At 36.6% G+C, this 25916-nt stretch overlaps 1 protein-coding gene and 1 long non-coding RNA gene across 2 annotated transcripts in view; both read right to left on the bottom strand.

The window, feature by feature from the left end:
* LOC120777048 (protein still life, isoforms C/SIF type 2) overlaps window positions 1-10330 on the bottom strand; it is a 334899-nt gene extending 324569 nt beyond the window's left edge. Inside the window, exon 1 of the mRNA XM_040108159.1 lies at window positions 7368-10330. Within this exon, the coding sequence (XP_039964093.1) occupies window positions 7368-10313 (2946 nt within the window). The 5' untranslated portion in view covers window positions 10314-10330. The remainder of the gene's footprint in view (window positions 1-7367) is intronic.
* Window positions 10331-11977: 1647 nt separating this feature from the next.
* LOC120777457 lies at window positions 11978-25379 on the bottom strand. The gene is made up of 2 exons (XR_005705513.1): window positions 25075-25379; window positions 11978-12808 (listed from the first exon to the last, which is right to left on the bottom strand). It is a non-coding gene; the product is annotated as an uncharacterized LOC120777457 (long non-coding RNA).
* Window positions 25380-25916: the final 537 nt, after the last annotated feature.

The following is a 25916-nucleotide window of genomic DNA, read 5'->3' as shown; positions in this document are numbered from 1 at the left end:
TACACTCACTTTGACGTCGAGTGAAACAAAAGTGTGCAATTTTCTTTGGAAAATGGCGGAAAAGCATAGAATTGCATTGCAACAACGGTTGCCGTGCCATGCCGTGCCATGCCGTGCCGCACCGCATGACACAATTGCGCCGCTACAAGGATGCTGTGTGATTTTCGTACGCGCTTCTTGCTGCTGCTGTTGTTGTGCTGGCTTGAAGTTTCTCCGGCTGTCGTTGTTGTAGTACAGCTTCTGCTCTTGAGATGCTGCAAACCATAAATCTTGACTGAAATGTTTTAAATTTTAGCCGCACAGCGTGCTGAGGTTAAGCGACTGGGCGGCAGGCGCGCGCACACACACATACACATATATATAAGCGATACATCATTGCATATACAAGCGCGCGCGTGTGTGTGTGTGTGTGCAGCTGCGTTTCGAGCTCATGCCCCAAAGCGGGTGTGGTTGCACTTAACTTTCCAAATTGCCCTCACTTGGCCTCTTTGGCCGCGTCGTCGTCGACGCCCGTGTATGTATGCGCTGACTGATGGGCAGAAGTAGAAATTTGAGAACGCGTTACTCATCCATTTGCTGTGTATATATATGTGTATGTATGTATGTGTTTATTGCTGTACTTTGTGCTGAATCCGATCGCTTTGGCGCAATGTTGCCAAAAGTCATTAGAGCACAACCACATTCACAGCGCTTATGCTGTCACCCACTTATTTATGTATTTGAGTATTCGCGTGTGTGTATGTGTGTGGCGCTATTTGTACAATAAATATTTACACACATATGTGTGTGCATGTGCGCTTAATAGTTGCTCGAAAAACTTGAAATTTCATAAAACGCCTGCTTGGCGTGTGAAACATATGCTGGTAAGTGCGCCTAGAAGTAGGCAAAGCTTGTAATATAAGATGTTTGCCGAAATGCGCCGTCCACTCTCCGCCTCTCGCTGTTCTCTTCCTCCTCTTTCTCTCCCATTATCTCACAGTTATCCTTCCCTTCACTATGGCCAGTTGGCGCTTCGTTGGCTTGTGGCTGTTTTGTTCAATTTTCGGCTCTTCTCCGTTCCTCCACCAACCATCGTCTTTCTAGTGTGTACCATTTCTCTGTCTGTGTTTTAGCCACTCGCAGGATTTATGTTGCATTTAACTGTGATTATTTTGATTAGTTTTGTGGCCAAATTTTGGCAACGCTCGTAGTCTGTGATGGCCATAACTTATTGCCGTTTATTTAATTCGAGCTGAAGTTCGTTGCTGGATTATTGTTTTTTTTTTGTGGTGGTTTTAGAGTTTGGAGCACAAGAACTTGGAAACTAAATTTTGGTGCAGTTATGCTTAGGTATGTCTAAGATCATTTGAATTTATAAAATTTAAAAATTATTTGAGTATGATTTCAATTAAAATTTAGAGTCTAAAATAGAAATCCATAAAAAAGCTAAGTAAGATTTTATGGCGTCTATGATAAACACTAGAGTTTAGTAAAAATTGTAGTGTTTAACCTTGAAAACTACTCTCAAACATCCAGCTTATCCTACAAAAAGTGAATTTTCCTTAAGTTTTCTTAAATACCACTTTTTGTGTTTATGAAAATACAACCCTGGTTCGCTGAAAAGTTTTACGTCAATGCTTAAAACTTGGCATCGTCGGTTCTGGCAATTTGTACACCGAGTTTTTTATGGAAAATGTTAAATTGTCTTTTCAGCAGTAGTAAATACCCTTCCTTTTAGTATTTATACAAATACAACCCTGCAATTACACACAATTTGGCGGTTTTGAGATAACAGTCATTGTAAGCAGATTTTCTTATACAGCTTAATAAGAAATTTGAGTTGAGTTTACCATAAACTCAAGTTAAGTTTTAAGTAAGCTCGTGTTAATTTTCAACTAAACTCGAGATGAGTTTTAGGTAAACTCGAGTTGTTTTTGACATAAACTCGAGCTGAGTTTCTCATAAACTCGAGCTGAGTTTTCTATGAAATTGAGTTAATTACATGAGGGTTAAAGTTTTAGATTTACTTAAACTCGAGTTGAGTTTTCCATAAACTTGGGTTGAGTATTCCATAAGCTCAAGTTAAGTTTTCCATAGACTGCAGTTAAACTCCGTTGAGTTTCACATACACTCGAGTTATTGTTGACATAAACTCAAGTTGAGTTTTTCATAAACTTGATTTAAATTTTTCTTAAAATTCGAGTTGGTCTTCCCATAAACTCGAGTTTACTAAATAACCGATATTTATCGGTAATACATAAATTGAAAAACATGAAATTAGACTTTGTAAGTGGGGTTTCAGTTCGAACTTTCTGCTGGCTATTCAGGCATGGGTAGTAGTGGAGTGCCGATAAATGAGTATAGGTTTGTATTTCACTTTATCATGTTCTTCAAAATAGTTTCTAACTGAGCAGTTGTTTTATATTCCTAAATTGAAATTCTAAGCTCACGGTCACTGGTCTCACGTTGAATTAATGTTCAAGTAAATCCACTGATCCTGACCACTGAAAATGGTTGTGATCGAATGGTGATGAGCCGGCGCAGACGGTGGCCAAGAGAGAATTAACGGTCAAGAAGATTATGCTATGTGTTTGGTGGGAGTGGGAGGAATAATCTATTGTAAGCCGCTCCTCTGCGCTCCCCCAAAATTTTAATTCAAATCGGTGCTGAAAACTATTGAGCCGTCTATAGAGACTAAGCGTCAAAAAGCGCTCAGCTATGACCAATACGTGAGGAATTTTATGCTGTTAGACAGATTAACACCACAACTCGATAGTGACTCTTTAGAAATTCAACGTGCTTGGTTGGGAGTTTTTTGCTCTTCGGACAAGAGATTCTATGATTTTGCATTATGAGATTATCTCGAAAATGAAATATACATATGTACTTAGATTGTTATGTATAGTCTTTTGTCAAGCTACATGAAAAACTGCTGCGATTAGATATTTCACTTGGATGTCTAAAAGTATGAAATTTAAAAGTTTTTGCCTTGATCTGACAAAGGCGGTATATTTGCTGAGGAAGTTTTGTGTTGAGTTCTTTCAAACAGCTGAAGCAGCTGACATTCGCTAAAACGTTCAAGCTGACCGCATGAACCCATATCGAACAGTCTCCAGTTAGAGCTCCTAACACCATTGAAAGGTGGACTTTAATGGAAATGATGAGTTCATTAAACCTTTTACGATTTACCTTGTTGCCAGTAAGACCTTTTGACAGCGCAGTTGCTAGTAGTTGATCAAAGCTTGCTGAACGGGTCTGCGGTCCAACAATCCAGTAGTGAACCGTAAGAAGATAACTGAGGTTCTGAGTTGCAACAATCCAGTAGAAACTAACAATCAGTAAGAAGTTAACTGATCTCCTTCCCGTTCCCACTCCGCTGTTATTGAGACTGTCTTACCAGTCCTACAAGCGCATCAGTCTTGCAGTTTTCTGCAATACTGCTATGATCCGGCTTCAAACTAGTCTAATCAGATGATACGTAGATAAGAATTGTGTACATTCCTTCACCATGCCTAAGCGCACAGTCAACTCCTCAAGGCTAATATCACTGCTCTACTATATGAGTGGATAGCAGGCTGTGTTCAAGATGCACTATATATAGATATACTGCTTTCTAAGTAGATGGTATTCACCTCCGCTTGGTAGACATTGCAGTCGTCAGGAAACTGGAAACTGCAACTGATGGATAGTTTCGGAAAGTGTACTCTTACACTAACCCTCCTCGCAAGCTTTGATCCATTTTTAAATTCCTTTTCAAAGAGTCTTTCCCTCCAATGCCTCTCTAGAAGGTTTGCAAACAAAGAAACGATCGCCAGCGCTAGTCTCGGTGACCTGGTAATCCAATTATTTTGGAATGAAGTCAAAGTGTGCAAGGATTCTAGAGTTAGAGTTTAGAGGCAAAGTTATCTTAGTACCGAGTTTCTCTGTTAGACTCCTTCTAAATATTTCTTTCAATTTATTTCCTTAATTTCCGTTTTACTAGATGTTTTGCATATTGGCAACGGCGATTATCGAATTCAGTGGAACGATGAGCTGTATGAGATATACGGCGACATTGACATAGTACCGTGAATTAAGAGACAGCGGCTGCGCTGGCTAGGTCATGTCGTCCGAATAGACGAAAACACTAAAGCTCTGATAGTATTTGACATAGTACCCACCGAGGAAAGCAGAGGACGACCTTCACTCCGTTGGAAAGACCAGTTGGCGAAGGGCCTGGGTATACTTGAAACTCAAATTTGAAAAATTTTGATGATCGAAAAGCCCATTGAAAAATCACTTGGATTTATACTTACATACATACATGTATGCATGAATATTTTTTTAATGTAGCACATGCATAATTTCACAAATTACGTATTTGAATTAACACAAATAACGGTAATCCAATGAGTGAAAAAAATCGCAAAATAGAATCATATCAAATGGGAGCTGCATAATCCATAAAATCACATGCATTACATAAAAAATCCAGCGAATCAACAAACAAGGAAGATTTGCTTGGAAATACATACACACAAGCGCACACATACACATCCATTTAAATGAATAGTTGCCACCACTTATATAACGACTGTAGCTTGTTCAAAATGCTGCCTGAAATCCCTGCAACCGCACATTACACTCACACACACACAAACACGGAATTATACAAGCGGAACATTGAACGGCAGCGCTAGAAAAATAGAGCCCCAAACGCCAGCGGCAATGGCAGCAACATTCCCAAATGCGTCGGCATAGCGGAAATACGCTAAAATATGAATAAAAGCAATGTGACAACAATAAATGTCGCATGCGATTTTTTTTTTTTGTTTCGGTATATTTTCCCTTTATTGTTGCTGCTCATGCGTTTGCCATTTTAATTTTTTTTCTGTTTTTGTTGCTTTACTTAAGCTTTGTTTTTGTGAATTTGCTTCAGTGTTTTATGCTGTGCGCTGCTGTTGCGGCCTGTCATGTCATTTCATGGATTAAGTAATTTCTATGCGAATTATAATGGCGTTGGCAAGCACAAATACTAACACATGCACACACGCGTATTTTTTATGTGTGTGTGTGCATATTTCATTGCCCATTGTAAATATGTATCTATAGATATTATAGCGCCTTTTTCAATTACAGCGGCTGTGCTTATGTATGAGTACATTAGGGTGTTACTGATATTTAAAAAAAATTTTAAAGTACTTAAAATCAACTCGTGCAATTACACTGAATATTATAATCAAAAATACTTCATTAACATTTTGATGCCGATTTGAAAAAGTGAAGTTAGACCAAACTTTAAAGACGCTGTGCCACACCCTAACATATTCCAATCGAAATCAAAATGTATTTGCAACAGGTTTTTGTTCATTGCACATTAATTTGTAGGAAAAAATCTGAAGAAAAACAATTTTTTTTTGTTTTTAATTTTCAAGTACCACCCTAATATGCATATGTACACAATATTATAAAGTATGCAGTGATTAATGCGGCTGTATTTGTATTTCAAGCCAAACGGTGGAATATTTGTATGCAAAACTGCCATTTGATTCATGGAGTTAACACAAAAGACCTAATGTTTTGCCATACAGTATAAATTTCCAGCATTTTGGAGGACAAAGGCTTGGATTAGGCATTTAATGCGACTTGCAATTATTTATGTTTATTATCTTTTAGTCGATCACGCTTGATGCTCGAGTGCATTGCGGGTGACGTTGCGATGTTTGATTTTTCTCAGAAAATGTTTGCCTAGATAACAATAACAACAAGCAATATATTGTAATTGGTAATTGGAAATATGCAAATATTGTCACTGTAGTATTTCTAATCCTTATTAGCGGTGGTACGCACTGATAAATTAAATTATTGATACTTTAATTACAAGAAGTGTTAGTGAAAAGAAGATTTAAAATGTTTAGTAAGGGTTAGTTTAAGGAATTAGCGATAAAAGAATTTAAAAAATTATCGATATAATGAAATTTATCGATACAGGGGTTTGCATAGAACAATATTTATGGATTTTTGTTTCATAAAAATGGCGATAAAAATTATCGATTATTTAATTCTTGTATATTTATCGAAATAAAAAGTATCGATATAAATTTGCAGCTGCAGAATATTAAAATAGCTATTAAAATTTTCCGATTAATTCAGTTTTAACTTATCGAAATACAAATTATAGATGAAATTTTAACATTATACATATATAATCTTTATAACTTTATCGAAATAAGAAACCGATTTTGTCGATAAAAATTATCGACTAATTTTATGCTTATATTTATCAAAATAAAAACTATCGATATGATGTTTGCTGCTATCGAATATTCAAATATCTATTAAAATGTACCGATAAATTGAATATAAACTTATCGAAATACGGATTATCGATATGATTTTTAACAATCCATGCAATATTTTTGAAAACTTTATCGAAATAAAAACTCGATATTGTTCATAAAAATGATCGCTAAATTTAATTATTATATATTTATCGAATATATATATTAAAATTTATCGATTAGCTTAATCTGAACTTAACGATGCACAAATTATCGATATGGATTGTAACAACTAATATAATATTTTTTCATAATTTTATCGAAATAAAAAACATCGATATCGATATGATATTTGCAATTAACGAAATAAATTATGGAATTGTACTAAAAATTTAAAGGAAATGTCTTAAATATGTATGTATGTACATAAATATATTATATCAAATAAAGGTAAAATAATCAAAATTGGTTATCGAAAAAAGTTAAAAGATATTCTGAAATTTCTGAGAAAACAGTAAGAACTTCGTTTAAAGTACGCGCTCAAAAATATATATGGTAACAAATTAATCTAATTAAGGAAAGAAATATATGATATCGAAATCGATTGTGAAAAATATATTTATCGATAAAAAATGTCAAAGCCAAAAGTTAATAATAATGAATAAAATCCAACTTTCGTGAACAACTTTACTTCCTAAATTTAATTTTTTTGCATTTCCGATTAGGTGGCAAGGTCACGCGGATATATTTTCTTTAAATAACACTTATTTGTAAGTTCAAGTAGTTGTTATTTGATATAAAAAAATATAATATGCTCATATTAACAGCATTTTTTACAATCTAAAAAAAATTATGAAGGTGGCAACCATCCAATTAGTTTTTCTTCATGTGAAGAGTTTTCGTAATATCGAAATGTTTAGCTTTATTTTATATAAAAATTGTTACTTAAGCTTTTTAATTTTTTTAAATTTAAAATCAGGTGGCAACTCTGTAAACATATTTTTGTGAAAAATTTTACCCAAAAGCGTTTTTTACATCAATATTGTACTATTTATTAAATTTATGTATAAGACTTTTTAAATTAGATAAATGTGGCAACCCTTTTCAATTTGATTTCTAAAAACTTACCTTTCGCAGAAACATTTCGTTGCATTGCTTGGCGGTGCTGCGCCAATGTCTGTGTCGATAACGCGAATTGCCCAACTTCAGCGTGCCATGCAGCTCTGCCGCCTCCTCGACGATACGTTTGATGCACTGATAGCGCAGTCGATTACAACGGTAAATCGGTTTCAATGCCATTGTGCCCTGTTCGGGCTCTGATTCGGCACCGGAACGCACCTGTTCCTCGTCGTCGTCCACCCACGCGCTCAACACACCCTCGACGAAATTGTACAGCATCTGGATGTTGGCCTTCATCGGCGCCGAACCGGACGGAACTTGTTCAGTTTTGATTAGTTTACGATTTTGACAGACTTCGCGTAGTAAATTCTCACCGAAATGCACCGTTTTGTGACGACGTCGACGCGAATTTAACGATGCCGCCGATGCGGACTTCATAAGCTTGCCGTTGGTGCCATTTAAATGTGACATACCGTTACCGTTGCGACCGTTATAGTAGTGGCGACCATTGGCCGCATGCGTGATGTGTAGCGATGAAGGCGGCAGCGGTGGTTGCGACCTCGACAAAATAGTATGCGTTGCAATACCGGTAGTCAGCATAGGACCGCTCCCCACCGCGCCCATGGCGTCCTGTTGCCATAAGGCGGCAGCTGAGTCACCACGTTGCAGCGTATTCGGCTGAGAGTTGCTGCGATATTGCATGCCGGGATGACGGGGCATTTGTGGTGATGGCGTCTCCGGCGCCGGTTCGATGTCGTCGAGCGTTGTCGGCGGCTGAGCGAGTGTGGTGCGCAGTCGATTAAAATCCGCTGCGCTGCGGGGCAGTGAGTTGCATTTGGCGGCATTGAAGCATTTTCGATTCTGGCAGGTGAGTAACGGCGCACACGAGCGACACTCGTGGCAAATGACGAGGCGTCGCTGTGGTGCCGATTGGAATTGTTGCATCTGTTGTTGTTGTTGTTGCTGTGACGTAGGAGGCGGTGGTGGTGGCGGCGTTGGTGTGTCGTCCGACGTTATGTGTGCAGGCACTGTGTGCATTTGTGCGCGCGCCACTTGTTGATGACGTGCGAGGTTGATCGTTGACGCCGATGTGGTCACTGTCATGCCGGCGCCGCGTTCTATTGTTTGACATTCGAGGAAACGGCAGTGGGGATCAGTGCAAATGGGGAGCAAACGACAGGCGGGATCATTGCAAGGCGATGGCGAACGCGGCGCACGTTCGGCCGATGACGATTTGCGTTTAAGGCCGCCGTTGTGATGACCGGACATGTCCGAAACGGTGGCCGAACGTTGTGTCTGATGGCGACGCGAACGTTCACGCTTCGATTCGCGTACAGTAGAGCTGGTGGCGGCAGTGGTCATAGCGCTCTCCTTGGGAGGCAACATTATATCCTTGGCATCCTTAGGCACATACTGATAACGTTCCTTGTGCGGTTTGGCATACAAACGCTCTAATTGGCTTTGCGCTGCGGCCGAGGTGGTGGGCGCAGTCACAACTTCACTAGCGGAATGTCGCAGCTTACGTTCGCGCGAACGTTCATGTGATCGCCGCTCGCGTTCTGCACATATAGGCTGTTGTTGGTGTAGCTGTGACTGCAGCGGCGGTATTGCTGGCTTGTGATGCAACTCGACGAAAGGCTGACGTCGGTCCATCGTCGGCACCGGTTGCAGTTGCAGTGGCTTGCCTAACGATTGCAGCCGATTCAGCGGATACGCAATCCAATCGAGCATCTCTTCCTCGCTGCGGTCACTGTGACCCAACGAGTGCCGCTTGCGCGCCGCCTGTTGTGCGACAGTGGCATCCTCCTGCGAATGCGAACGTTGCGTATCACCGCTGCCATTGCGTCGATGATGCGCGCGACGCGTTTTCGGCGGCGGGGCTTCCTCGCGCGCCGAGCTGCGTGACGAAGTCTGCAATTTCGTTAGCCACTCAACAATGTCGGTTTTGAGCAACGAAAACTCGCTATGTTGAGCAGAGCTCTGTCTAGATAGTGGCTTCTTCAACAGTTCAGCCAATTCCTCTTTCAGCGCCTTGGCATAGGAAGCAGCGCTCGTCTTTGATTCAGTTGGCCGTTCGGCCATGGAACGTTTGCGTGGCAAATGCTCTAAGAGCCAATCGGGCACCTCATCCTTCATTACGGTAATCTCACTAGGACCAGAGGACGTACGCACCGGCCCTCTCTGACGCGCCAACCACTCGATGGTCTCTTCGCGCACAGCACCACTTTCAGCCGAACGTGCCGAATGTCTCTGTTGCGCTTTACGATCAAACCATTCCAGTTCTTCAGGTGCGCGCGTTGTGCTCTTCGAGACCGGCACCTCCTCAGCGCTCTTCTGACGGCGTGGTGGCAACTGCGGTTTGCCGCTCTCCGCGCCGTGACGGTGCACATGATGCTGATGCACATGACCGTGCCCATGCGCGCGATAAACCTGCGGGAGCGCTCCTGCTGCTGCTGACGCCGCAGCCGAAGCTTGTCGTGGTGGTGGCTCTGGTGGTAGGCGCACCGAACCTTTACGCTTGATCACTTTCTGTTCGATGGTGTCCTCATCACGTGCGCGCACACGCCGCGTGATCTCAAAAATATCGCCATTGATTTGGTGATAGAATTTCTCAACTTCCACGCCGCGGTCGAATTCCTCCTTTATGTGACGCACGTGTGTTTGTGATTTTATGCGCGATGGTGGACGTGGCGGCAACTCAGGCTCCTTCTCATCATCGCCGTCACCATCCGAATCGGCTGAGCCGAGCAGCGCGCCTGAGCCGCCACCATCAATGACGCCGCCCATCGAGTGCACGGCTGAGGCGCTTGGTCGTTGTTGTAGTTGTTGGTGTTGTTGTTGTGGCGCTAATTGCAGCTGTTTTTCCTGCTGCTGCAAGAGGCGATCCAATGAGCCATGATGTGTCTTAAGCGCCGGGTCCAGCTGACCCAATTGTGCCTGTTCCAGCGCCTGCATTCGACACTGTGCATCACAAATGCAGACGCCGCGTTTTTTGCTCCCAAAACGGAAAAGACTACTCGCTAGCTGTGACACACCATCACCGAGTACACCGCCGCCACCGCCACCACCGCTGCCGCCAGCGGTTACATCCCTTCCCGAGGCCGTTGTTGCCGATGTCAAACGCGCGGACTGTGAAACTGGCGTTATGTCGACTATCACGCAACAGCAATGCAACGAGAAGGACTTCTTATCGCTGCCACTGCCGCTAACAGAATTGTTGTTATCGCTTTCGCTGTTATGTGAGGCGGCCAGAATGAGCGGCTATTCAGCACAGGCGACGCACAGGCGGCTCGACGTCGACGGTCTTGTGCCCCGCGTATGTCCAGTGACGTCCAGCGGCGTAGTGTAGTGTTGTGCGTTTCTATGTATGTTTGTCGTATGGCAGCGCGTTCAGTAAGTGCTATTAAACGCGTATGTTGGCTTGCGTTTTTCTGCGCGGCGCGACTGTGATTGCTGTTTGCTGGCGCGCGCCGCTGGGTTTGCGGTAATGCGGTATAGGTTACGGTTGCTTTACAGTTGAATTTGCTGTCGCGCCACCTTAAACGGTAGAGCGCTGCAGCTAATGTTGGTTGGGCGGAGGCGCTGGTAAATGGTGCGTTGGCGTGGTAGTGTGACGGCAATGACGCGCGGTTGATTTGTGATTGCTGTGCGAGCGTTGGCGTTAAGCGCGCGTGTGCGCAGGCTTCAATCAAGTTGTGGAATTGGTGTGTTGGTTGTGCGTTAAGGCTGCGTCCTTGCCGTTGGGATGGGTGGTAAGCTTCGGTTGATTGACACGAAATGTCTACACTCCAGCGGTTTCTGGCTTTGCTTATTTTTCTAATAGGTTTTGTGTTTGGCAATTTGTGGCGCGCTTGTGGTGCAACCAAAAACATGCCAATGTGCGTTGTGTCCTGCAGCTGTAAACGTTTACGTTGCAGCCATTGCCAGCTTGTGCGCTTAAGTTATTTGCTTTTTGAATACTTTTTGTTATTATTGTAAACGCTTGTGTTTTTGTAAGTATTTTTCTTTAATACTTAAATGAAGTATGAATTTTCGTTATTTGTTACTTTGTGTTGCCTACATTTAGGGTTTATGCAATTTACTCTAAAAAGCTCTTCGCAGCGCTTTCTCTGCTAGCACCATGTGCGCTTATTTCTTTGTAATTATATATAGTTATATATGCTTTTATTATGTAATAATATCAATCTATTTAACTACTTAATCGCACTAGTGTTAACTGAAAAACTGTGTATGCGCGTCAAGCTTGCGTTCCAACGTCGTCGCCCATTGAGCGCAGCGTCGCTACGCGGCAATTTGTGACGCTACTTTTTAGCTGATATGATGGCGCCTTGTCCACTGACGACGCGCCTTTGACGACGTGGTAGCGCTGACTCAAAAGTTGGTCGCGCGTGCTCGGCGTTGCACCGCGCTCGTTAATCAATGCAAATTATAGGCGTTCGTAGGAAAAAAAATTAAATGTGTATTTTTGAAGCAAAGCCACAAAATCACTACGCTTATTTTTCATATTTTTGATTTCATGAATTTATAGATTTTTGTTGTTATTATTTTTATTGTTATTTTTTAAACACTTTGAATTAGCACCTTTTTTGTATTTGAATTTTTTGTTATTTAATTTAATATTTTTTTACTATTTTTTGCACTTGCGCGTCAGCTATATTTAACTACTTATATAATAATATTTTTTCTAACACTTATTTAAACGTTTTTGTAAACTATTTTCACTATTTTCGCTCACTTTCGCTGTTGCCATTATAATGGTTCAGCGCTGTCGACTGTTTTTTGCATTTCTAAATAAACATTTATTTATATATTTACTGACTATTTGCATAATATTTGCATAATTATACGTTAATAAGTTAACTGTAATATTTTAACACTTAATAGACACCAATAAGAACGCTTTTGCTATTTTATTGAATTATTTCTTTCTCGCTAGTTTTGATTACCGTTAGTTTTTTAATTGCCCTTTATAGCTAAATGAATTATTCAAAAACACAAAACAACGCTTTGACTATGCAGTTTATTATCTATAATACACTTAACGCTTACTAAATAAATATTTGTTTTATTTTTCACTAAAATATACCGTTAAATCGTTGCTAATTTAAATTGCAGTCACACGCAGTTCTCGTGGCCATCACTGTATTCTATGTGTAGCACCTTGCCGTTATATTCCGTTATATTTACTATATATTTATGCTCTCGCACATTTTTGCATAAATTTCATTGCTTTTTCGTAATGCCTGAATATTTTCAATCACTTTGCATGTCAGCCAAACATTTTCGCTTCACTGTTTTGCACTAACTACATTTCGCAAAATTTTGATTAACTGTATTCAGTGCCATATTCGCACTAGTACACGCTATTTCGTTTATTATTTATTATGTGTGTGTGTCTTACACTTCGCTGGTCGCATATTTGAAAGCTTCAAATTGTTCAAAGGACCAAACTGTAGTTGAATAGAAGAAATTCTAGTATAATAGGCAAAGCCTGTGAGCAGCAGCGACGTGTTCAATAAACAACAACAACAAAGGCGTATTATTTAATATTTTACAATAAAAGCTGTCAACAGTTATGAAAGTCAATTAAAGCCAACTAAATCTAGTGTGAGGTCCATAAGTGTAGTAGAAGTAAAAAAAATTATCGCAGCCCAGCTAAAGGCTAACCAAATTTTCTTACATGAAACTACTAACCTAGCTTACCTTTAGGCTAACCAAATTTACTTCTAGGAAACTATTAACTTAGCCTACCTCTAGGGTAAATAAATTTACTCCTGAAAAAACTACCAAAATAGCCTACCTTTAGGCTAACCAGATTTACTTTCATGAAATTACCTACCTGGCCTATCTTTAGGCTAAGCCAATTTACTTCTAAGAAACTAGTAACTTAGCCTACCTTTAGGCCAACTAAATTTACATCTATGAAACCCAAATTTTATGAAAAAAAGAAACTATTATTTTTCACACCATATTATGGCTAAAGTTAGCTCAAATGCAAACATTTAAAAATTATTCATTTTAGAAAAAACTTCAAAATTAAATAGCATATTTTAACGCATATTCTAGATATTAATTCACCAAACGGCAGAATTTGCCACATTGCTTTGCATTAAATTTCGTTTTAAGTCCCATTACTTTGGACATAAATTGCCTAGATCACATTATAGGCAATACATAACTAATAAAACTTAGCTAAGAGCTTTCAAAGAGTTCTAATTGAATATGCAAAATACTTCACAAATAGTTGAGCAACATTTTTTATTGGAAATGTAGTCGAGTTTGTTCAATTCAACCTAATAACCAAAATTTCGAACAAATATCCGGTATAACAACTCAATTGAAAAGTCCCCGGTCTGGCACGTAGAAGGCGCCACTAGCATCATAACCACTTGAGTTTCTTTTAGCTCTAGCCTTCAAGAGGTTTGTGTGTAAATTTTACAGATGTCAGCTCATTAGTTTGTGAGTTATTTCACTTTGAGTGAAGCCACTTTTGTTATTGTGAAAATATGGAAAAAAATTGATTCGGTTTGTTAATAAAATATTGCTTTTTGAAGGGAAAAAATACAGTTGAAACGAAAACTTGTCTTTATGAAGAGTTTCTATGCACTGAACCAGGAAAATCAAACATCGTGGATTAGAAGGCTAAGTTTAGACGACGTAAAATGAGCACCGAATACGGTCAACGCTATCAACGCCCAAAAGAGGTTGTTATCGTCGAAATAATTACAAAAGTCTACAAAATCATTTTCAATGACCGTAACAAAAAGTTGTATAAAATAGCAGGCAATATAATATCATAATCAACTGAATGTTTACTTCATATCGTTTACGAATATTTGGGTATGAGATAGCAGCTGTGCCAAGGGCGGCACCCACTTTTGGCCCAAAAAAAACGATGATGACTCGAAGCAGTGTTTGGAGATGTTAAATCGAAATAAACCATACCTCGTATGTGAAAATGTATTCAACTTGGCTCTTTCACTTCGATGTCCAATAGACAGTCCGCTCTAAAGCATTGAAAAAAGTGGGCAGGCAAGGTTTTGACGTCTATATTTTGGAATATTATTTTTTTACTACCTTCAAAAAGGAAATAACCTCAACAGCGCCTATTGCGTTATTAAATTGTTTGAAGGACGAAATCACCAAAAAACGGCCGCATTTGAAAGAAATAGAAGTGCTGTTTCACCACGACAAGGCACCGTGTCTCAAGTTAGTGAAACCGATGGCAAAAATCTATTTCATATATCAATTGTTTCTGGATCTAGCGTATTCTGCAGATCTGGTCTGTCCTCAGATCTCAAAAGAATGTTTACTGGCAAGAGATTTTCGTCGAATGGCGAGGTGATCGCCGAAAGCGAGACCTTTTTTGATGCAAAGGACAAATTTTACTAACAAAATGACGTCGTAAGTTTCGAGGGTCGCTGTAATTGGTGCATAATTGGAGTAGTCCGTGGACTTTTCTATTTGGTCTGTTTCAGTTTGTGTTCATAGTTGGAGAACATGGCTTGCCAAATAACTCACAGATATTTGGAGATACTCAAAAAAGTCTTTGATTCGAGCAGCGTTGTTAACACCAAAGGAAGATGAGCGTGCTGACACTTATAAACCCATTTTTTACCGCAGTCCTTCGGAGAAATTGGTAGAAATCACAAACCAGAAAGTCGTGTTTTAGATAGTTTTTATCAACACTAGAAGACTTTTGGACCGCCAGAACATCAAATTACTGTACCAACTGTCGTAAAGGCCTGCTGTGCCCAACAACGATTGGAGTGTTTTTTCTCAATCTCACAATCTTAAATGCCAGCATCTAGCTTTTCAGTATTGTTGCCGAACAAAGAGAAATTTCTTCACTTCCTTACAAATCACTTTTTTAACTACTAAACCTTAACAAATAGTAGGGGCCAACGATATATGCAAGATATCATGCCGTGAGTATCTAATTTTTACACAGGATTTACAGGATTTTTATCAATATTACGATTTAGAACAGGAACTTTAGAATCAGATTTATGGGGTAAGAATAGAAAAACTAAAGCTATTGAATAATGAATGGTAAAATGAACAGGAGTGGGAATAATAGTGTATACGTGGCATTATCAACGACAACTCGACCAGATACTCACTACACTTTAACAATTCATTTCAAAAAAAACACAAAAAAACCATTTTGCGCCAAATGTCACTTGCAGCCTAAAGCACCAACTTTCAATGAAAAGTAGCACCGAACAATTTATTCCAAGCCTTAAAGAAAACCTTGAGTATATAAATATATGCAAGACTGTGAATGTTTAGTCTACACATTGGTTTTACCTCCAACTATTTTCTTAGAATTTAACAGCTTAAGCTTAAAAATCTTAAAAACAGTAAATGACATGCAAGTGTATCAGCGGATGGCATTCAAATTTGTATGAGCACGCGTGAAAAATACTGCACATACGCAGGAAGGAAAAAAGTTCAAATTGCACGAGCGGAGATATGCGAAAAATACCAAACAATATGCGCAAGCACACACACACATACACGCGCGCATGTATTTTCATTTTATATATCGCTTTCGCATGCAACTAGCCCAAGCTAACAAGCCAACAAGCCAACAACGCTGAACGCAACAAACACGTCCGTGCGCCAGTGTGTATGCTTGTTTGCTTGGTTGCCGATATGAAACGGTGAAGGACATCCGCTGCGAGGCCTTATAACACATTCTTTGCATGCGTGCAATAGCTGGCGAAAAACAACAAAAACAACAACACAACACACACCCATGTATGCTATAATTTCAACGCATGTATATGTGTGTGTGTGTGTGCGCACTGTAAAGTGTACAGCATGTTAAAAAAGTAATAATAAAAGGTGGAGAAGCGCAAAAAAAAAAAAACAAACAAAAAAAAATGAGGAAAAACTTAAATAAAAAGGCAACAAAAAAAACAATAAAAATTAAAAGCAGAAAATTGAAGGCAAAAACCTTCTCTATTTTGCATTTACGTTTTTGGCGCAAGGACATCGTCAATGATTGTCGAAGTTGTTGTTGTTTGTGCGGCCAGTTGATGGTCGTCGCTGTTGGTTGCCTCACACACAAACGCACTCATATTTATATCATAATTTATGTGTATGTGTGTGTGTGTGCTTTCGGTTTGGCTGCCAAACAGCGACTAGGCGTTGGTGGCGCTGCCGGTGGCCCGTTGAGGCGTTGTTGTTGTGGGCTGTGCATTGTTGCAAATTTAGTGCTGCGAAAAGGAAGTGGAAAAAGGAAGCAAGCCTTGTTTGCAAACAAACAAATAAATGCCCACTGACATATTGCTAATACAAGTGCACATTGCGTACGTTCTTATATGTGGAAATGCTTGTGCACTACCACACACACATAAGCAAACTCGCATTCAGCGCTAGAATATATGCATATATATTACTAAAAACACACATGTGGTTGTCAATTCATGCGTTCTCTCACATATAACGTTTAAGCGTTGACAACTATCACATGCTACACACACATACATATACACATGTACATTTGTATGCCATATAAATCACAAAATGCCAGCAATTAATGACAAATAAGTTAGCAGCAAGTCGGTTTACATTCAGCAATCACTCAACTTGAATTAATGACCGATCAGTTGCTGGAAAAAATATGAAGTTACAAATATTTATGTTTGCCAGGCGATGAAAATATTGAAATTTTTTAGTTTTACTTGCAAATTAAACTAACCGTTGCCATTTAGATATTTGAAAACGACAATAAAGTTTAGGCTTTTTAAAGAAATGTTTTTTTGTTTGAAAGCGCACTTTGTAACAGTCTCCGGCCTGACAAATAGATGGCGGCAGTGGAATAAACTACATATGATTTTAGTTAGACCTAAGCTTCAAAAGGAACGTGCATAAATTTGACAACTGTCGGATCTTTAGTTTGTGAATTATACCATTTTGAGTGAAGCCACTTTTGTTATTGTGAAAATATGGATGAAAACGAAGTTCGCGTATTGATAGCTCATTTTGAAGGTAAAAAATACAGCTGAAGCAAAAACTTGGCTTGATGAGGAGTGCTTAGACACTGTTCCAAAAAAATTAATCATCAAATATGCTAAGTTTAGACATGGTGAATCGAAGACGGTGAACGCAGTGAACGCCCAAAAGAGGTTGTTACCGACGAAAACAGCAAAAAAGTCCACAAAATAATTTTAGATGCCCGTAAAGTAAAGTTGTTCGAGATGACAGGCACTCTAAGGAACTGAACATGTGTTATATAAATTCATTAAGGAATATTTGGTTATGAGAAAGCTCTGTGCTAACTGGGTGCCGCGAAAGCTCACTTTTGACCCAAAACAGCGATGAGTTGATGATTCAGAACAGTGTTTGGAGATCTTCAAGCGAAATAAAGCGCACTTTTTGCGTTGATATGTGACAACGGATAAAACTTGGCTCCATCATTTCACTCTGAAGTACAATTGACAGTCATTCCAGTGGACTGCAAACCAAGAACCAGCTCCAAAGCGTGGAAAAACACAAGAGTCAGCTGGCAAGTTTATGGCATATGCATTTTGGGATGTGCATAGAATAAGTTTTTTTGAGTACTTTAGAAAAAGGAAGGACTATAAACCGCGAATATAACGTTATTGGAACGTATGAAGGACAAAATCGCCCAAAAACGGCCGCATTGGAAGAAAAGAAAGTGCTGTTTCACCAAGGCATTGCACCGTGTCAAAAGTTTGTGAAAGCAATGACAAAAATCTATGAAGTTGGCTTCAAAATGCTTGCGAATACATGGTATTTCCTGGTCTCGGCACCAGTGAATATTTTTTGTTCTCAGATCTCTAAAGAATGCTCGCTGAAGAGAAATTTTTCGTCGAATGAACAGGTGATCGTCGAAACTAAGGTCTATTTTGAAGCAAACAACCAATCGTACTACTAAAATGGTATCGTAAATTTGAAGGGTCGCTATAATCAGTGTATTACCCTTTTAAGGAACTATTGAGTAGTCGAAAAAGTCTTTTCGTATTTTGTCAATAGATGTCGTTGCAGTCGTATATCTCTAGTGCTACCAATTTCATTGTGTCATACCATTTAGTGTTGGGAAAGAATAATGTCTTAAGCGGAAAAAAGTATAAAAAAAATAAGCTGAAGTTTGATAAGAAATACAAAAAAAATTTTTCGACTACCCAATATATTGGATAAATAAAAAAGAAATTTCGCCTAAAAAAATGTGTTTTACTATGGTAAGCTAGAAACTTTTCGACTGATTAGAAAATGAACTCAAAAATTTTATCCCCATTTTTGAATATTTTCTTATACTTGAGTTTGATTTTGTAAAGCATGAAAATATTTAGTCTTTCTAATTATTTTCGTTCAACTAAGTTTCTCTTCATTAATTCAATTTCACTTATTTTCCTTCATTTTACACAATTTGAAGTTGAACTCATATATTTTATATGAAGATAATTAAATTCAATTTCTTTTCTTTCTATTATATGTATAATCAGCTTTTTATATAGAATTATATATATCTATTTCAATTAGTTGATTTCGCTCAATTTGTATTGCATCGATTGGGCTTAACTATCATATTATTCAATTTTATATTTCATAATATACATCACATAATTTGTTTTCAATTAATTTTCAATTACTTTGGCTTGATTAATTTTCTATTAAGCCAACCACAAAAATCTTCTTAATTTGGCAAAAGTTGCGTTGGATTGGCTCTAGATGCCAATTCAATTGAACCTGACTAAATAATTTATATTAGTTGGTTTGTTTTATTTATCAATTTTAATTTCTTCTTTTGGCTTTATTTCATAATTATATGAGTTTACAAAATCTAAAATTTTATTTCTTGGCATGGGTTGTTCATTTAATACAATTTTCTTTGTTTTTGTATTAACTTTGTCTTATTTGATATTTATATATAAATCAACAGCGTGACGAGCCGCGTAGTTTTAGCACAAATGGTTTGCGCCGATGGTTTGCTACCATGAGTTTAGAGCTGGCTAAGCAGACAGCAGAAGTCCTGCTTATAAGCTCCAGGAAAATTGAAAGAAAGATATCGCAGAATGTGCGATTATTTCACAGCCACAGTTGAAGTCCCTTGGTACAATAGTGGACTCAAGACTCTAACTCAAGGAACCCTTAGAAAATGTGACATGTAAAAAATGCCAAAATCATCACAATGTGGCAGCAACTTCAAGTAAAGGATGGTGGACCCACATACTGATTCCGGACATACATTCGTGGATAGATAGACAGCATGAATACTTCTATTTCCACCTGACCAGTGGCCATGGGTGCTTTAGACACTACCTAATATCGCCATGGCTTCAGTTTATATTATCCAAAGTGTGCAGGATGTATAGAAGACACTGCCCTCGGTTTTCATGTATAAGGGAAAAGCCAAAACCACACTTGCAGGTAATCTCACAGTGGAAAATACTGCACTTAAATTAAAAACAGCAGCAATGATTTCTGATATGTAAATATAATAATTGGAAAAATCGTGAAAAAAATGTATTTACGAAATTTGAGCTTTGCGACTTATTTGATTTAATTAAGTTTAAAAAACATCTTCTTCAGTTTACGGGATTTTTATTTAATGTAGGCATGTATGACGCAAACTAACTATTTATTTCATATTTTTTCACTCTCATAAGAATTATATTTTTCATATATTTTTGGTAATAACCGGATTTGTAATCTCTACTAATTTCATTTCATTTTATTTTGATTTTGTATTTTAATTTTTTCGCATTTATTTTACTCACAATTGTTTAGGTCGAAATATAAGCTGAATTTATTTTTTGAATTCTGTTGAAGAATTTAATTGTTGTTACTTATTATTAACTAATTAATTATTTTATTTAATTATTCGAATTTTCTTAATTTTTTTTTAATTAATTAGGTTCGTTTTTAGAAAATAAAATATTTTGTTTTATTTCTTTTTGTTGAATTATTAATAAAGTCTTTAATTAAACATTTCAATTTGACTTAATTTGAAATTTATTAAATAGGTGAAGTTATGGTTTAAAATTATACCACCTAATTACTTTAATTTTTTTTATTTATTATTATTTAATTAATTATTACTTAATTTAATTATTGTTTTTTTTAATTTTTAATTAATTAATTAGGTAAAATTTAGGTTTATAATTATATTACCTAATTAATTTAATTGTTGTAAATTATTATTAATTATTATTATTAAAAATTTTAATTGTTGCTATTTGTTATTAAATAGTATTTGATTTAATTATTAAAATTGTATTAATTTCTAATTAAACAATTAGGTTTGTTGTGTTATTAAATCTTAGTTTATTTTATTTACATTTGTTGAAGTATTTATAAAGTATTTAATTAAAAATTTAAAATTTACTTAATTTGTAATTAATTAAACAGTTTAGTTTTGAAGAAAAAATTAAATTATATTATTAAGCTTTAATTTGTTTTATTTTTGTTTGTGAAAGTATTTAATTGAACAATTAAATTTGACTTCATTTTTAATAAATTAATTATTTAAATTTTTGGTTTAGAGTTGTATTACCTACTTTTAATTAAATTTATTTTTTCTTTGCAGTCGTATTTAAAAATTATTTAATTATATAGTTAATGTTTACTCAATTTTAATTTAATTAAACAATTTAATTGTTTTTTAATTACAATTTATTTTAATTATTTATAGTTAATTTTATTCTGTTCGTAGTATTTATGAAATCGGTTGATTTCTTTTGTTTTCTTTTACATTGTAATATTTACACTTTTATTAATTTTTTAATTTCGAATAAATTTCAGTATCATCTTTGGCCTGGCTGTCCCATTTTTATGAAAAAACACGATACGCAGAATAATTACCAAAATCTATTCTTTACGCACTACAAAAACAATAATTTGTAATAGTTGTATTTTTCCACTGAAGGCCTAGCCAGAAAAGCTTCAAAAATCCCTTATCACACCTCAGACAAATATTATTTAAAAACCCATGCTCAACCCATGTTTTGAATATTTTGAATACTTTAAGCAGCTCTCAATCAAAATTATAAACTTTTCGCATAGCAAAACTGTCCATTAACGGTAAACAAGCTATAAATTCATGCCACCAACTTCGTCAACCAACGAATTCTAATCAAATTGTAGTACTTTGGAGCAACGTGTGTGCATAATAAAAAACAACAACAACCGAAAAAGCAGCATTGAAATCCATAACCAATACAAGTACAGATAAATTCACGAAATTGCACAAATACACAGGCACCGACACAAGCACACGCATACGAAACAGAGCGGCAGTCAAGCGTTGCAAAAATGCAAATGTGTGCGGGTGTGTGTGTGTGCATGTAGATATAATCGCATGTGCACGACATGAAAACATGAAGGCTGTGACGTTTATAATATCCTTGTATGCATGACGTAGCTGATGACGCTGCTGCCGCTCGGCCAGCAAGGAAGGAAGCAGCGTGCAATTGCAGCTGCAGAAAAGGTTGCCGTTGCCGTTGCAGCAGCAAGGCGACTAGGCTTTGTTGTGCGTTGCTGATTTTTTATTGTTGTTGTTGTTTTCAGTTTTTGTTTCCTTAAGGTTTTTTGTTGTTTTCGGTTCTTTTTGCTTTTTTAAGGTCTTTTGCTTGTTGTTTGCTGTTTTTTATTATTGTAATTGGTTTTTGGGCTGAAAATATCTCTTTGGCGACTGAAAAGAATCATTTTACTTTGGGCGATATGCAAATATAATTCGTAAAATTTTGCAATTTTATTTATAAATTGCGTTTGGTGGAGTCCCTTTTGAGCTTTTTTATAGATTGCTATTACTATTGCATTCGCATGCTTAATAATATTTTTGTTATATCTTTTTGGTGGAAATTTTATGTTTTTTCGGCGAAAATTTTAAACACATTAATTGCCTTTTGTATTGGATTTGCAAGTATTAGTAATTTTCGTAGACGGAAGTTTTTCTTTATAAAATGTAGCAAAGATGATTAAGAAACCTGAGCGTTAAGGAAAACTTTGTCAGCAAACAGATGCCTTCCGAAAAATACTGCTGAAGCCTTCAGCCATAATTGTTGTAGCAAATTATTTATTTTTTATTCCCTTTTTCGATTTAAAAAAAAAAAAGTTCAAAAAAAACCATTTTCAAAAAAATTTCGAAAAAAATTTTAAAAAAAGTGAACAAAAAATATGAAAAAAGTTTGTTTTTTTTAACACATTAACTGCTTTTTGTAGTAGGTTTCAAGTATTAGAAGAAAATATTATGAGAAAATTTTCCGTAAATTTTTAAGCAAAACCTTAAACTTTATATTAAATATTTGTTTATAAAGTAATTCAAAGCTTCTGAAAAACTATGCTCAAATGATCAAACATTAATTTTTGAGCACAATATTAATAATTTATTTGTTGTGTGGCATTAATATGAGACATTTATCTAAGCACAATAATATTTTTTTCATTTTCATTTAATTTTAATTATTTTATTTTCTCAACAAAGAAGTTGGAGCTTCAAACATTATTTTTAGAAATATTTTTCAGAAGAATAAGCGCAAAACTTTCATTTAATTTCTAAGACCGAAAATTTTTTGGAAACTAAGAAGAAAACATTTGTCGTAATATTCTAATACATTTCAAGGTTTATTAAAGTGCTTGCTTTTGGTGAGAAAAATTAAAAAAAAATTAATTAAGGACAAAAATTAATTTCGGTTTATTGAATTTTTCAATATTTTCCTTGATAAATTTTTTTTTTTATTTTCATGAATCAATAAAGAAACTACATAAATTTCGATTCAATATTTTAACACTCAATTTTGCTCGTTTTTTACTCAAAATTCCTTCTCCAAAGCTTTAAGCGGTCAGGCCAAATTTAATTGAAACGAAACAAATTTTTTTTTTTTTCATATTTCTATAAAATTTTAACTATCTTTATAAAGCCACTTTTAAATTTTAAGTTAAAAACTTGTATCCTTTTTTCTATTTGTTTACTTAAAGTTTTTCTGTTCGAATTTGACCAAAATTTCATTGAAGGTAAAACTTATTTTGATTTTTTAAACTTTTTATTATCATTTTTATCTTGCCTATATAATTAATTAAAAATAATATATTTATATTTGGAAAAACATTTTTTTTGTTTTTCTCCTTTCAAGGCTTAGAGTAGTCAGTTTTAGCTCATTCATTTATAATTTTTCTTATTATAAAATCAGAATATTATTTAAGCGTATTTTTCAATTAAAACAAGATTAAAACTTTTAAATCGATTTATTTTTCAATTCTCAAAAAAATTATTAAAATTTGATTCTGAAACTTTTTTCGAACTTCAAAAACTTTTTAAAATTTTATTCCAAACTTTTTTCAATTCTAAAAAAATTATTAAAATTTGATTCTGAAACTTTTTTCGATGTGCAAAAACTTTTTAAAATTTTATTCCAAACTTTTTCAATTCTAAAAAAATTATTAAAATTTGATTCAGAAACTTTTTTCGATGTTCGAAAACTTTTTAAAATTTTATTCCAAACTTTTTTCAATTCTAAAGAAATTATTAAAATTTGATTCCGAAATTTTTTTCGATTTTCAAAAAATGTTTAAAATTTGATTGCAAACTTTTTCACTGCTTTTTCGACTTTCACTAAATTTTCACAAGAAAACAACCTCAACACAAACATTTTTACTGCCACAAACAACCGCCAGTGGTGGAGTTAACTTTTCGAAAACCCCATAGACGCTCCATATCCGCCCACTATATTTGCTTTATATCAGCATTCGACTGCTATTCCTTGCAAAAAAAATTGTTTTCATTATTTTCATGATTTGCTACCAAACATTTCCACAACAACATATTCCACGCCTGCAAACTTTCGCTTATTTTCGCACCTCACACATTTAGCTTTATTTATATTTTATTTGCGAAAATAGCGCGGCTAAATGTATGCAACAAAGCAACAACAAGCGCACCAAATATTAAACAAACGGCAGTAAGAGCGGCAAAAACGCGCTCACACACACACATATTTATATGTGTGCGACTCTTGCAATAAACACACGCGCAAACATATGCAAAATGATTGTCACAAACACACACATACATGCATATATGTTTATATCTATGTTTTTTCTGGCTTGCGCTTCACGTGTGCTCGCTAGCGCCTAAATGTAGGCAAATGGCATAAAAGTGTGTTATAAGTTGCTTGCTGTGTGCGCGGCCGCTGTCGCCGCTGCTCCTATTTCGCAAGCACACACACATACACACACATGCAACCGTTGTGCCGTTATTCGCAAAAAGTGTTTGTCTTCATATGGCTCCTTAACAAATGCACGCACACACACATACACACTTGTATGCCCTTACTGATATTTATGTTTGTGTGTGCGTTATTTATGTTAAGTGCGTTTGCGTTGTTTTTGTTGCTGTTTTCTCGCTTTTATTGTGATTTTTCGTCTTGCTGCCTTTTCGCCCAGCTGAAATGCAGTGCGCCACCCCCCCACCGCCACTCGCTACTCGTGCCCTACTCATGGCTGGCTTGCCTGTCAGCCTAGCACCCTTGTTGTTGTTGTTATTGTTGTTGTTTTTTTGCTTTGCAGCACATAAGGCGTTCCTGCACAAGCACGCCAGCAGCGCTACAAGCACACACACACATGTATATACTAACACATTTACACATATGCCTATGTATATGTATGTGTGTGTGCGCGTATTTTTGCTGCTGCTCGCTTCTTTATCTTGTTTTGTTGCTTCTGCTTTAATTCTTATTCGCATTACAATTTACTGTGCCACGCTTGCTGCGGGCGTTGCGCGTTCGCGTTGTTGTTGTTTTTCAAATTCCTATTTATTTTTCTCGGTTTTTTCCATCAATTTGTTGTTTTTGTTGTTGTTGCTAATATTTCCAGCGAGTTGCGCTGTTGCTGCTGTTTTTCTTCTCGTTATATTTCACGCCTGCCTGCCGCTCGGTTTTGCCCGTTTCATTTGCCACAAATTCGCCTAGTTCGTTTTTACTTCTTCCTTTTTACGCTTTTCGCTTTGAATTTTTTACTTTTTACTCTTTTCCCTTTAATATTTTTTCTTTTACTATTTCGCTTCTCGCTTTTTATTTTTTACTTTTGTTTTTATTGTTGTTTTCTTTATTTTTGTTTTTGTTTTGGCATTTCTATTTGCTGGCTGCTCTAGCAATGCCTTGTTGTTGTTGCTTTTATGTTTTTTATTACTGTGTTACTGTTGCTATTCCCCCCCGTCGGCCCACAGCCGCGCTCCCGCTTCGGGATTTTCCTGCTTCTTCTTCTTCTTACACTTTTCGCTGGCTTGCTTGCCACCTTTTAATCCATCAATACGCCCCCGTTATAACTGCGTTATTTCACTGTTGTTTATTTTTTTTTTTTTGCTTTTTTGCACTCACACATACATGCATACACACACAGTTGTAAGTGAGTTCGATTTCATTTGCTACTTTTTTCTCGTTCTTTTTTGATTCTGTGAGATTTCGTGCTCGCTGCCTTTAATTCGAAAAAATTGTTTTGCAATTGGCGTAGCTGCAACTGAAGTTATAACGGTAATTGCTAGCGCTGCCGCTGCTTTGCTGCTGCTGCTCGGCGCTTGCACTTTGTTTG

The sequence above is a fragment of the Bactrocera tryoni genome, chromosome 5 (assembly GCF_016617805.1).
Source record: "Bactrocera tryoni isolate S06 chromosome 5, CSIRO_BtryS06_freeze2, whole genome shotgun sequence".
In the NCBI taxonomy this organism is placed as follows: Eukaryota; Metazoa; Arthropoda; class Insecta; order Diptera; family Tephritidae; genus Bactrocera; species Bactrocera tryoni.
This window is presented reverse-complemented; position numbering and strand designations above follow the sequence as displayed.